Source organism: Lolium rigidum, chromosome 7, assembly GCF_022539505.1.
Source record: "Lolium rigidum isolate FL_2022 chromosome 7, APGP_CSIRO_Lrig_0.1, whole genome shotgun sequence".
Lineage (NCBI taxonomy): Eukaryota > Viridiplantae > Streptophyta > Magnoliopsida > Poales > Poaceae > Lolium > Lolium rigidum.
The window spans coordinates 177,866,771-177,880,254 of record NC_061514.1 but is presented as its reverse complement, the minus strand read 5'-3'; the positions used below and the strand labels follow the sequence as shown (position 1 = coordinate 177,880,254).

The 13,484-nt window shown below is 53.0% G+C and overlaps 1 protein-coding gene across 1 annotated transcript; it reads left to right on the top strand.

The window, feature by feature from the left end:
* The first annotated feature begins 4,777 nt into the window (after positions 1 to 4,777).
* Positions 4,778 to 11,510, top strand: LOC124672324 (factor of DNA methylation 1-like). Its single transcript, XM_047208572.1, has 3 exons — positions 4,778 to 5,197; positions 10,785 to 10,997; positions 11,184 to 11,510. Exons 1-3 carry the CDS (start codon positions 4,778 to 4,780, stop codon positions 11,409 to 11,411), a joined length of 861 nt encoding a protein of 286 aa, XP_047064528.1. The 3' UTR covers positions 11,412 to 11,510.
* The last annotated feature ends 1,974 nt before the right edge of the window (positions 11,511 to 13,484 follow it).

Sequence of the window (13,484 nt, the reverse complement as noted above, 5' to 3'; positions counted from 1 at the left end):
CGAAAACGGATTTCGCATAGATCACTTGTTGCGTTTTCGAGTTTGGTTCATCATCTTTCTTGGTTGTCATTTGGATCTTATCCATGTGATGATTTAGAGCTTGTGCTTATTCTCATGACAAGCTCTAGTTCATCAAGAATGGTTTTTGCACGGGCAACTTGTTGCATTTTCGAGTTTGGAGGTTTTACCGGTATGTCCTTTTTAGATAGGTCAAACCTTTCATCATTTGTTTCTATCCTCCCTTGTTGGACTATGATGGTTTCCTGCATGATCTTGTAGAGCTTGTTCCTAGCTTCAAAACAAGCCCACGATCATCAAAATCGGAGTCCGGATGCTAAAGTTATGCCCGTTTTAGTTTTGGTGTTTCTGCAGTTTACTTGGGCCGGATATTTCGGAAATATCCGGGCCGGATTATCCGGGCCGGATATTTCGGAAATATCCGGCCCCTCGAAATCGGCTAAGGACCTGGGGAATTGCTGCTCAGTATAGGGGCCGGACTTTTGGCCGGATTTTGACCAGGTTTTGTCCCTGAGGCCGGATTATCCGGGGAGCGGATTATCCGGCCACAACTTAGGCCGGATTATCCAGCCCTCGAAAGTCTGCAACGGCTCGATTTTCTTGGGGGGTATAAATACCCCCTTCTTCCTCCTTGGGCTGTTGCTTCTTCTACTCTCTCTCTCCTCCATTGTTGTTCTTGAGAAGCTTGCCCTATCTCTCTATCCCTCCATGATTCTTGCTCCATTTTGAGGGAAAAGAGAGAGGAGATCTAGATCCACACTTTGACCAAACCAAATCTTCTCTTTGTGAGTGAATCTTTGGGATCTAGATCTTGGAGAATTTTGTGTTCTCCTCTTTGTTCTTCCTCTCCTATTCCCCCAATAGCTTTTGTAGCTTTGTTGGAATTTGAGAGAGAAGGACTTGAGCATCTTTGTGGTGTTCTTGCCATTGCATTTGGTGCATCGGTTTGAGTTCTCCACGGTGATTCGTGGAGGTGAAAGCAAGAAGGTTGTTACTCTTGGGTTCTTGGAACCCTAGACGGATTCTACGCCTTTGTGGCGATTTGTTGGGAGCCTCCAATTAAGTTGTGGATGTGTGCCCCAATCTTTGCGTAAGGCCCGGTTTCCGCCTCGAAGGAAATCCCTTAGTGGAACCGTGACCTAGGCCTTTGTGGCGAGGGTCACCGGAGATTTAGGTGAGGCGCCTTCGTGGCGTTCGGTGTGTGGTGTGAGTACCACATCTTGGGGTGAGGCCTTTGTGGCGTTGGTGTGCATCGAGCAACCACACCTCAAGGTGAGCCTCTTGTGGCGTTCGGGAGCACTAAGCAACCGCACCTCTCCACCGGATATTAGCACTCGCAAGAGTGTGAACTCCGGGATAAATCATCGTCTCCCGCGTGCCTCGGTTATCTCTATACCCGAGCTCTTTTCTTATGCACTTTACCTTGTGATAGCCATCGTGCTTGAAGTTATATATATCTTGCTATCACATACTTGCTTGTATTGTTTAGCATAAGTTGTTGGTGCACATAGGTGAACCTTTGCTTATAATAAGTTGTTGGTGCACATAGGTGAACCATAGTTTATAGGCTTTGGGCTTGACAAAGTAAACGCTAGTTTTATTCCGCATTTGTTAAGCCCATCTCGTAAAAGTTTTAAATCGCCTATTCACCCCCCCTCTAGGCGACATCCGTATCCTTTCAACAGTGGGAGATGATTCAATGTTGTGGCGGTTTTCGAGGATGCGGTGCCAAAACTGTCAAATCGTGCAGTACGGAGAAGTTGAGAAGGCAAGGCATCATGATGGAAGGGCACTGTAGCGGTTCTGCTCTGCAACGCGTAACCCGATGAAGGAAAACAGAGTGGTTTTGGAATTATTATTGCCAAAACCAGGGGGCATGTGTTATCGCCGGATTTTAGCCAAAGTAGGAGATGGGCCGTGATTGAGACGGGCTTAGAGGATATGCACATAAAGTGTTTCTGAATCAGCCTCGTGCGAGAGTTTGGGCTAGATTGCCCGTATATTTGTATATTATAGTAGATCACGTTTCAGTTTAGAATTAAGAGATAGAGTTTGGTTCGTACACAATTAGGTTTATTCCAAAGATAGAAAGTCTACGGACTATAAATATGTACCTAGGGTTATTGAGAAAGGAGAACGATCACGTTCACAACAAACACAATCTAGGCGCATCGCCACCCCTTGTTTCGAGGGTTTCTTCCGGGTAAGCGTCATGCTGCCCAGATCGCATCTTGCGATCTGAGCAGTATCGGTTTATTCGTTGTTTTATGTTGCTCGTACTGAAGCCTTGTTGATGGCGAGCAATACCGTTATCATAGATGTTTTGGGGCTAACATCGATACTGTTCTGATATATTAGCTTAGTTATGCTGCCCCTAAATATCTAGCTGCCTTTGCACCTATCTTGGGTGTAAGGGCAGCGTCTTGCTTGGTCTTTATTTAGTAGATCTGATCTCGTTATGGTTGTTCCTTGTTCTCCAAGGATTAGTTTGATATCCGCATGGTTAGGCCTTGCAAACGGGTTGAACGATCCAGTAGTGCGTAAGGTATGGTTTGCCGATCCTAGAGGGATTGTTCCGGGAATCGACTTTGTGTTGGTTTTTAGGCCTCTTCTAGGACTAGTTTTCTATTATCTTTCGTATCTGCCAGGCTCAACTACGCGTAGGATGTTCCAATTATGCGGTGAAAGCCCTAGACTGTCGTAGATTGATTTAACTTGGTATTGATAAAGCAGGATCCCCATGTTGTCGTAGATCCAATACGAACCATGGGTCAATCGGCTCTTTGAGCCGATTCACAGGGTAACCCGAGAGCCGATCGAGGCTCAGATTTAATGTTTACATGTCTGCCATGCAGGAAACTAATTGAAGCAATCCATCACCTTCCTGACCAGGTATAGGTCAGGTGGCACGCCCTCGCGACAGCCAGGACGTGTGTCGGAGTTTGCGGGCCGTCGCTCGAGGAACCAGGGCCCACCAGCAGTTCTGGGAGCCTCCCGACTCTTCGTGTTGCTCGTCGCTGCTCGCCGATGGGTTTTGGCAGGCAACAGTTCCTCTTCGCAGGAGGTGACGAGCAGGAAGCGCTTCCGTAAGAATGACGAGGCTGGGCCTTCAAAGAAGAAGTAGCTAGTTTAAAAGTTTGAACTTATTTTTTCTTATGTTTAATTTGTTTGAACATGTTGTACTAATTTCAAAATATCGATTCTACCTAGAAATATGAATATCTCAATCGTGTCTACCATAGAAATATATGATATCATGCGGCATTCTAGAGGAATATATATCTCTTCCTCCATCTAGAGGATAGAAATCTCTTCATTACATGCTAACCTTCACCGAATGAAATGCGTCAGGTTGTTAGGTTGCCCCGCCGCAAGCAGATAATCACCGCGAACGACGATAAACGGACGCGCGTGGATAATTATAGGTGACCTGTATATGTACTGCAGACTGTTGCAGTCTAAACGACCTAAAAGCGTCAAGGAGCACCCGTGACTCTGTGAGTCGTTCTTCTTGTTATGGACCCCACACTGCGGGAAGTAGTGTTTTATACAGATAAAAGTAAATAAATGAATTCAGTCTCGTTCTCAGTCCCGATCCCCCTCCCGAGCAACATCGCCGCCGGGGCCACGATTCCGGCGGAATCGTACGGTGCTTGGAGGTTGGAGCGGCGCAAGTTGGGGATGCGGTGCAACCCGGAGCTTCGCGCCAAAATCCGCATCCTCGACCCGCCCGCGCCCCCCTCCGCCGCCTACGATGCCGGCCTCCGCGCGCTGGGCCTTCTCGACTTCGTCCGCCTCGACCTCCGCTCCACCGGAGCGGTGTGCCGCGAGCACGTCGCCGATCTCGTCGCCAACTACCACGCAGCAGACGGCCGGAGCTTCACCCAGAAGGGCCCCATTGAGGTCTGCTGCGGTACCTTGGCCAAGGCGCTCTGCCTCCCGGGCCCCGGGTGGACCGCGTCCTCCCACATGGATCCGCCCGCCGTCGTCGCCTTCGCCGCGAGGGAGTTCATGAAGGCCTACATCCTGAGGCCGCTCGAAGCCGGCGACAGCTGGAACAGAAAGGTGGCCAGCAATGTCCGCACGGCGGCGGAGATGGTGATGGGCGGGAGGGCGATTGATGTTGACTGGTCCGCGCTCATCTGGGTCCTCGTGGAGGAGGAGATCTTGGACCTTAGCAACGGGAGGAGGACCAACTCGGCATGCTACTACGGCGCCTACCTGCAGAGGCTCATGTGGCTGCACTCGCCGGACGGCGTCCTGCCGCCGCCGAAGATGCCCGCGTCGACATTGTGCTCCCAGGAAGCGCAATGCAGTAAGCGGTCAGCAGTCAATGCGAGAAACAAGCATTTAGCAACCAGTTTTTTATATCAAAGTCTCCGCTTGGAGCTGGACCGCAAGATGCAACAACCTTCTATTGATGACAGATCCATGAAGCTTAAAGCAAGATATACAGAGCTTGAAGAAAAGTCACTCAACGACGCTCTAGTTAGCCAAAAAAGAAAAAGGAGTGATGAGCTGCCACGCTCAGAGCTGGATTCCCTGATGAAAAGGCTTGCTGATGAGAGATCCGAGCTGGTTGACGCCATATCCATGCTGCCTGAAGCAAGGCATGTGGAGTTTGATGCGAGATCCAAACAACTCGATGTCAGGCACAAAAAAAAAACTAGAGCTGACGCGAGATGTCAGGCACATGCAGCTTGAGGCAAGATCTATGGATTTGGAAGACAAGTCCAAAAGGCTAGACGCAAAATCCAAGATGACTGACGCGAGATGGAACCAGATTCAAGCAAGATCAGCAGAGTTTGACGCCAAATCCAAACAACTTGACGCAACACACTTGCGGTTAGATGCAAGATCTTTGGAGCTTGAAGCCAGATCCACTGAGCTTGAAGCTCTAGCAGTGCAATGTGAGTTTGAGAGGATAAACATTGAGCAATACAAAGAATTGCATGATAAGATGCACGCGATGGAGGTACTTAACCAGGCTTTAATTACCCAGCAAAGAGAAGCGAATGATGAGTTGAAGCGTGTTCAAAAAGAGCTGCTAAATGAAAGCGAGCGACTAGCACTATTGCAGAATGACCGGGAAGCAATGGAGTCACTAAATCAGGTTCTAATAACCAAGGAAGTAGGAAGCAACAACGAGTTGCAAGTCGTCCGGAAAAGGCTGATAGATGTAAGCCAGGGACTTTGTACCTCCTTTGTTCACTAACCTTCTTGTGATTGATCCGTTCCAACAATGTCGGATGCACACATATGATTTTTGTGCTTCTGTAAATCTCATTCTCTTTCATTATGTTACCACTAATTACCTCTGTGATTGATTGCACGTGGTAGAACCAACAGCTCTACCGGGCCTAGGGCGTAGTTTGTAGGGGAAGGAGGGAGAGGTGTGCGGACGAGGCGGCGGACGCCGGCGGCTGGGCGCCGTCGTGCGCGCGGGAGAGAGGAAGGCGGCGGCTGGGTTTTGGGAGACCGACTCCTCAGGGAGTCGGCAATAATGAATCTGATTATTGCTTGATCCTTTTGCATCGTTACATCTGATATATAAAGAGCTAAACCCTAAACCGACCTAAACCGATAATGGGCTAAGCCCCTAGTTGGGCCCATGGTTGGGCCCCCTCCTAACATAACCAATACCGGTCATAACATCTCTCCCCGCTCGTGCAAACAGCCTCGTCCTCGAGCTGGTAGTCGGGGTAGTGCTTGGCTGAACTCCTCGCGCTTCTCCCAAGTAGCCTCCTCTTCCGAAGGCCTTCCCACCTGCACCGGCCAAGTACCAAATGCCGCGACGGAGGCCGAGCACGTAACACCTTCGCCGGACTCGGAAGAAGACGACCATCGCCGATTGGCGGTAACGCCGGTGGCGCTGCCGGCGGCTCCCCACGGTAAGGCTTCGGCAGACCCACATGAAAGACATCATGGATGCGGGAACCCTTCGGCAGCCGAAGGCGATATGCAAGTGTGCCCACGCGCTCCAAGATGACGAAGGGGCCAGCGTAGCGAGGTCCAAGCTTGCGCCTCGCACGCGGGTCGAGGGACCGGGTGGAGCGATGAAGAAGGCGCAGCCACACCCGGTCGCCCACCGCATAAGCCACCTCGCGATGATGACCGTCGTAGTAGTGCTTGGCGAGCTGCTGCGCTCGAACGAGACGTTGCCGCACCTCGGCAAGAATCTCGTCGCGGTTGCGGAGAAGCTCCCCGCAGCCTCCGTCCGGCGGTCGCCGGATCGACCGGCAAGATAGGCGGTGGAAGCCGACCGTAGACCACCTCAAATGGTGTGGCACGCAGGGCGGAATGATAGGAGGTGTTGTAGCAATATTCCGCCCAAGCGAGCCAATCCACCCATGCGCGAGGACGATCACCTGTAACACAGCGTAAGTACATGGAGATCACTTTGTTAACCACCTCGGACTGGCCGTCCGTTCGAGGATGGAATGCCGTGCTGAAACGGAGCTTCACGCCCGCCATCCGGAAAAGATCACGCCAGACGTGCCCCGTGAACACCGGATCCCGATCACTGACGATCGACGTGGGGAACCCGTGGAGGCGAACGATGCCGTCAAAGAAGGCACGAGCGACGGACGCGGCGGTGTACGGGTGTCCAAGCGCGATGAAGTGTGCATACTTGGAGAAGCGGTCGACCACCGTGAGGATGACGGACTTGCCGCCCACCTTGGGGAGGCCCTCAATGAAGTCCATGGAGATGTCGGCCCGGACACGGGAGGGCACCTCCAATGGCTGCAGCATCCCCGCCGGTCGCAGGCGTCTCCGTCTTGTTGCGCCGGCATATCTCGCAAGAGCGCACCCGAGTCCTGGACCAAGGCCCGATCCCCGGGGATGTAGAAGTCGGCGCGGAGACGGTGAAGAGTCTTCCGGACACCCTCATGGCCGGACGAGTGGGCCAGCAGGAGCACTTGGTGTCGCAGATCATCGTGGTCGGGCACAAAGATCCGGCGCCCGTGCAAGAGTAGCCCTTCCGCCAAACGCCATGGTGCCTCCAACTCGCCCGCGTCCAGCCGCTGCCGCGAGATCCGGGCGTCGGGCGCTGCCGCAGTAGCTCGGCGGATGGTGTCGAAGAGGGCGAAGGAGGGGCCCGAACGGATGCACAATGCCATCCCTTCGTGTGCGCCGTCCTCATCGACAGCCGTCGCGGCGAGAGAGAGCGTCGGCGACGGTATTGAGGCGCCCGGCCGGTACTCGACGGTGAAATCAAAGCCGAACAGCTTGCTGATCCACTGATGCTGCGGAACGGTCGAGAGCCTCTGATCCAACAAGTACTTGAGGCTGTAGTGGTCCGTGCGAATCTGGAACGAGCGCCCCCAAAGGTAGGGGCGCCAATGGCGCACAGCCTGCACCAAGCCAATGAGCTCCTCGCTCGTACGCCGCCGGCTTGAGATGGCGCGCGGCGAAAGGCCTGCTGAAGTAGGCAAGCGGCCCATCGCCCCGGTGAAGCACGGCACCGAACCCCACGCCGGAAGCGTCGCGAGTCGACGATGAACAGCCGCGCGAAGTCCGGCATCCGGAGAACGGGGCCCGTCGTGAGGGCCCCCTTCGGGGCCTCGAACGCGGCAGTGGCCTCGTCATCCCGGGCGAAGGCGTCGCGGCGCGAAGCCTCGTGAGAGGTGTCGCGATGATGCCGAAGTCCCGGATGAATTTCCGGTAATATCCGGCGAGACCCGGGAAGCCGCGGAGGGCGCGTGGCGAACGAGGAGGCGGCCACGCCGCGACGGCCGCCACCTTGTCGGCGTCCATGGCTACCCCTCGGCGGAGATGACGTGGCCGAGGTAGGCGACCGATGTCGTCCCGAACGAGCACTTCGAGCGCTTAAGGTGAAGATGATGCGCGCGAAGCTCGTTGAAGACGATGGCGACGTGTTGTAGATGCTCCGCCCACGAGGTGCTGTAGATCAAAATATCGTCAAAGAAAACGAGCACAAACCGACGTAAATAGGGGCGGAGAACATCGTTCATCAGGGCCTGGAATGTTGCTGGCGCGTTGGTGAGGCCGAAGGGCATCACCACGAACTCGAAGTGGCCATGATGGGTCCGGAACGCCGTCTTGGCGATGTCGTCCGGGTGCATGCGCACCTGGTGGTAGCCCGACCGTAAGTCGAGCTTGGTGAAGAAGCGAGCCCCATGGAGCTCATCGAAGAGCTCGTCGACCACCGGAATGGGGAACTTGTCCTTCGAGTGTGAGTGCGTTGAGGGCGCGGTAGTCGATGCAGAAGCGCCATGTACCATCCGTCTTGCGAACGAGAAGCACCGGCGCCGAGAATGGTGACGTAGAGATCCGGATGACGCCCGCGGCGAGCATGAGGGCGCACTGTCGCTCGAGCTCGTCCTTCTGCAGCTGGGGGTAGCGGTAAGGCCGCACGGCCACCGGCGCCGTGTCCGGGGCGAGGTGGATGCGGTGATCGTACACCCGTGTAGGCGGAAGGCCTCGCGGCTCGGCGAAAAGGTCGCCGTGCTGCTGCAGAAGGTGGGCCAACAGCGGGTGCTCGGAGTCGATGTCGGCCGTGGTGAGCTGGAGCTGCGGGGCCGGGGCGGCGCCCCCAATGCCCGTCCAACAGACGCGGCGGCCCTGGCGCCAGAAAGTCATCGTCAAGGCGGCGAAGTCCCACGGTATGGGACCGAGGGGCCGCAAGAAGTCCACGCCGAGGATGAAGTCGAAACAGCCCAAGTCGATGCCGGCGCACGCGATGGTGAAGTGCTCGTTGCCGATGGAGAGCGGCACCTGCTGCGCCACGCCATGGCAGCGAAGGCGGTCGCCGTTGGCCACGGTGACGCGGAGGTGATCGCCTCCCGTCGGCTGGAGGCCCAAACGACGCATGGTGGCCTCCGGCAAGAAGTTATGTGTGGAGCCGGTGTCGAGGAGGGCCACCAGTTGCTCGCCGTGGATCGTCACTGGCAGGAGCATCGTCTGCTCGTTGCGGATGCCTGCCAACGCATGGAGCGAGACCACGCACGCCGTGGCTGGTGCGGCGTCGAGGTCGGTGTCCGTCGCTGTGTCGACGCCTGTGTCCGCGTCGCCGTCGTCGACCGTCTCCAAGTAGAAGAGGCGCGGGCAAACGTGACCCGGCGCGTAGGGCTCGTCGCAGTTGAAGCACAGGCCGAGGCGACGGCGCTCCAACTGCTCTGCCGGGGTGAGGCGCCGGAAGGTTCGCTGCGTCACTCGCCGGGGCGGCCGGTGCTGGCCGCGTGGCCGGCGCTGCGGCCGGCGGGGGCGGGCGGTTGGCCGGGCCCCGCGATTCGGGGGAGGCGGCGGCAGCGCCTGGGCTCGACGCTCGTACGCCCGAGCGTAGTGCATCGCCGTCTGCAGGTCGCGGGGGGCCTGGAGTTCCACGTCCACCCGTATGTGATCCGGGAGTCCGCCGACGAAGAGGTCCGCGCGCTGCTGCCCCGTGACACCCGGCGCGTGGCAGGCGAGTGCCTGAAAGCGATCGGCGAAGTCCTGCACCGTTGACGTGAAGGGAGGCGCCCCGGCTCCGCGAGGCGGCTCCCACGGACCGGCGGACCGAAGCGAAGGAGGCGAGCTCCCGAAAACGGTCCCGGGGAGGCATGCCGCCCTCGTCTTGCTCGAGGGAGTAGTACCACGTCCGGGCGGCGCCCGGAGGTGATAGGAGGCCAGCCAGGTGCGATCCGATGCCAGGGTGCGCTGCCCGCGGAAGAACTGCTCGCACTGGCTAAGCCAGTTCAGGGGGTCCTCCGACCCATCGTAGGTGGCGAAGTCGACCTTGGTGTAGCGGGGCGGTGGCTGGGTTACCCCGCCGGGGCCGTGCGCGTCGGGGCGCGCCTCATAGGGGCGTGCATACCCCCGTGGGCGGTGCCCGGGAGGGAGGGCATCGGCGGCTCGGCGGCGGTGGTGTAGACCGGCTGAGTCGACGACGCGGTGAGCCACGCCGGCAGCGGGGATGGTGACGGGGAAAACGGATCTGGTGGATGGGGACGCCCCCCGTTGCTGCGGCGCTTGGGCTGGCGGGGGCGGACGGTGGCCACTGCGGCCAGGGCTGGGCCGGCGCCGGCGGAGGCTGCAGCGGGACGCCCGTGAAGGACGGAACCCATGGTGCGGGCGCCGGCACGGAGAAGATGGCCGGCTGCGGCGGCGTCGGGGCCCCCGGGAACCGATCAAGTAGAGGCGGATGCCTTGAACCGCGGTGACGAGGTCATTGACGACCCCGCTCAGCTGCTCGGGCGTGTAGATGACGGACGCCGGCGCGGCGGAGCCCGCCGTCGTGGCGGCCGGCTGGAGAACCCGCCGTGGTGGCGGTGGCCGAAGGAACGGGCGGCGGCGCGGACGACGTGGTGGTGGGCGGCGGAGAAGACATGATCGCAGCCGAGCTAGCTGATACCAAATTGGTAGAACCAACAGCTCTACCGGGCCTAGGGCGTAGTTTGTAGGGGAAGGAGGGAGAGGTGTGCGGACGAGGCGGCGGACGCCGGCGGCTGGGCGCCGTCGTGCGCGCGGGAGAGAGGAAGGCGGCGGCTGGGTTTTGGGAGACCGACTCCTCGGGGAGTCGGCAATAATGAATCTGATTATTGCTTGATCCTTTTGCATCGTTACATCTGATATATAAAGAGCTAAACCCTAAACCGACCTAAACTGATAATGGGCTAAGCCCCTAGTTGGGCCCATGGTTGGGCCCCCTCCTAACATAACCAATACCGGTCATAACAGCACGTCCCCATGATGTGGTACTTTTGCATCATATATTTCACTACTTATATCCTTGTGAGCTGTGATCAAATCTGCATTTTTTGTAGGGCTTGCAGAAGTGCTCGAACAGACGAGCAAATTTAGGTGTCAAGAGGATGGGTGAGCTTGACCTCAAAGCAATTGCAAACGCTTGCAGACTAGATTTATCACAAGAGGATGCACAAGTTACTTGTGCTAATCTTTGTTCGAAGTGGCAGAATGAAATTTCAGACCCAAATTGGCACCCTTTTAGGGTCGTCATGGTTAATGGTGAATGGACGGTATGGAAAATCTCCCTGCTATTCCTTTTAGGCTCTTACTTGTAGTATTCGTCCTAATTTTCTAGGTTCTACTTGCTTCCTTGTAACACCTATTGTTGTGTCAACGTTTCCATCTCTTTATAAGACTGCCAAGCGTTTTCATTATTCCATCTAACAGTACATACATTACCTCATTATTTGGTGTAGGGGATTCTCTCAGAGGATGATGCAAAGCTCCGGATGTTAAAAGAAGAGAACGGTGAAGATATGTACACCTTGGTAACAAAAGCTCTACTTGAAATCAATGAATACAATCCCAGTGGTCGTTATGTTGTATCAGAGCTGTGGAACTATAAGGAGGGCCGGAAAGCAACACTGGAAGAAGTCATCGAGTTCATCCTGAAACAGTGGCAGTCACATAAGAAGAAGCGATGAGCATCCATTTATTGGCAGGCTCCATGTTCTGCTTTTGCTTCCGTATAACTCGTACTTCCACCTCGAACTAGGACCTAGTATAACTTTAATGTTAGTGGATTAATCAGAGGTACGTAGTACTCCCTCCGTTCTCTTTTAATTGACTCAGATTTAGTACAACTTTGTACTAAATTTGAGTCAATTAAAAAAGAACGGAGGGAGTAGTTCATTAGTACTTGCTGATTATGCAACTAGAACAACTGTGATCACTTTTTCGTAGCTAAATGCTAGCTAGATTCTCCTGTTGTAGATTGGGATCGACTGGTCTAGAATGTATATTGCCTATTATATCTTTGCATATGTGATGCTTGCCCTAAGAATATGCATGCAAGTATGTTCAAGTGTGTATGCGAAGAAAGCTCTGGTGTTATTGAAAGGCTGAACTGCCTCATCCTCATGGACCTTCAACTGAGCATGCAAAAGCAGCAAAACAGATAGAATGCATTTCATTTGCTGGCACTGCACTTCCTCTTATTTGGGAAATGGAAATTCCATGAACATGATTGATTGACGTGCACTAGAAATGAAACCGCTTTTTGTTTTGTGGTTGAGCCCTGAAGTGTTTTGGACAGCTGAAAATTATCTGGAAGTTCCCGGTCTTGCTATTGTGGTTGTCAAAGCAATGTGGGCTTCAGACTTGCATCACTGGTATTGATTTTGTGCATACGTGGTTTTATACTGATCTGATTTCTGATGTTATTCCTCCATTGATATACATACTAGTTTCAGCTGATAATTTCATTTGTTTTTCTGCAACATGAAAGTTAGGTGCTACCTTCAGGCTACTGTCCTAAAGGGGAGGCATGGTCAATATTTTCTTCAGATTGTTTGATGTACATGCGTTTCAGACATACTACGTCCATCCTAAAACTCAAAACTTAAGACTTATATATTTTTCTAAAAAGTCAAATCAAGTAAGATTTAACCAAAATTTTAGAAGAATCTATCAATAAATATGATATTTTGTAGATACCATATGAAAAAATATTTCATTATCTATCTAATGATATAGATTTTGTATTTTGCATGTTTATGATTTTTGATAAAAACTTAGTCAAACTTAACACAATTTGACTTTCCAAAAATAAAATAAGCCTTAAGCTTCATAAGCAATTCTTCCTATTCTTTGATGTAGTTACGGATGCATTAAATCATGAATAATTCAGCTAACAAATGCAACTTCTGCAGTCTCAACTTCTGAAAATTCTGAAGGCTAATGTCCTAGGTATTTGGTGTCTACCCGTTCTACAACAAGAAATTGAGCTTGGAAGGAAACCGACATGTTTTCCGACAAGCTTCCAAATATTAGCTAATGTTGTGTTTGGATGCAGAGAATTGAGCTTGGAATTGAATTAGCCTCAAGATTCCAATTCTAAGATGGAAATAAATTAGCTTCCAATTTGAATTTTACCGTTTGGGTGTGCTTGGAATTTGATGTTAGAATCAATGGGTGTTGCCCAATTCCAAATGTTGTTTGGATGTACAATCTGTGGAATCCGTGGAATTTGATGATTTGTTGAGTTTGAACAATATAAATTTGCGTACATGTACACAAATAACATACATATGTAATATATTTATAACTATTATTTTCCGCAATTAATGAAACATTAAAATAATCAAAATAAAGCAGAAAGTAGAATACGCATGGCACAAAGTAGTTTTCAAGTACCGAAAATATTATAACATGGATAATAATTGTATCTCTAACAGGTAGCTTATGTCTCTTACATATCACAAACAGTTCATCAACAAGAAAGTAGATAGTAGGCTTTAAGAACAAGCACAGTTCATAAGAAACATCAAGGTAGGGTCAACAGCCATGGCTTCTTTAATTCATCGGGGAGCGCCGTCAGTGCTTCGAATAAGCGCTCATTAACGATCAACTTCCCATAAGTTCGCAGCATGTCACAGTTCTCCATTTGTAGCTTCTTTAGTGCATCTAGGATTTCAGTTGGAGGAGTCACCTTTGGCATAGGAAGTGGTTCGGTTGTTTTCAATGCATCATCGAAAGATGTCTTCATTTGTCCCATC

Excerpts from the sequence above, each read along its gene's own strand:
- LOC124672324 (XM_047208572.1), top strand. The coding sequence starts at position 4,778 with ATGACTGACGCGAGATGGAACCAGATTCAAGCAAGATCAGCAGAGTTT. Across the intron at positions 5,198-10,784 it reads TCCGGAAAAGGCTGATAGAT|GGCTTGCAGAAGTGCTCGAA; the intron begins GTAAGCCAGGGA and ends CATTTTTTGTAG. Across the intron at positions 10,998-11,183 it reads TGGTTAATGGTGAATGGACG|GGGATTCTCTCAGAGGATGA; the intron begins GTATGGAAAATC and ends TATTTGGTGTAG.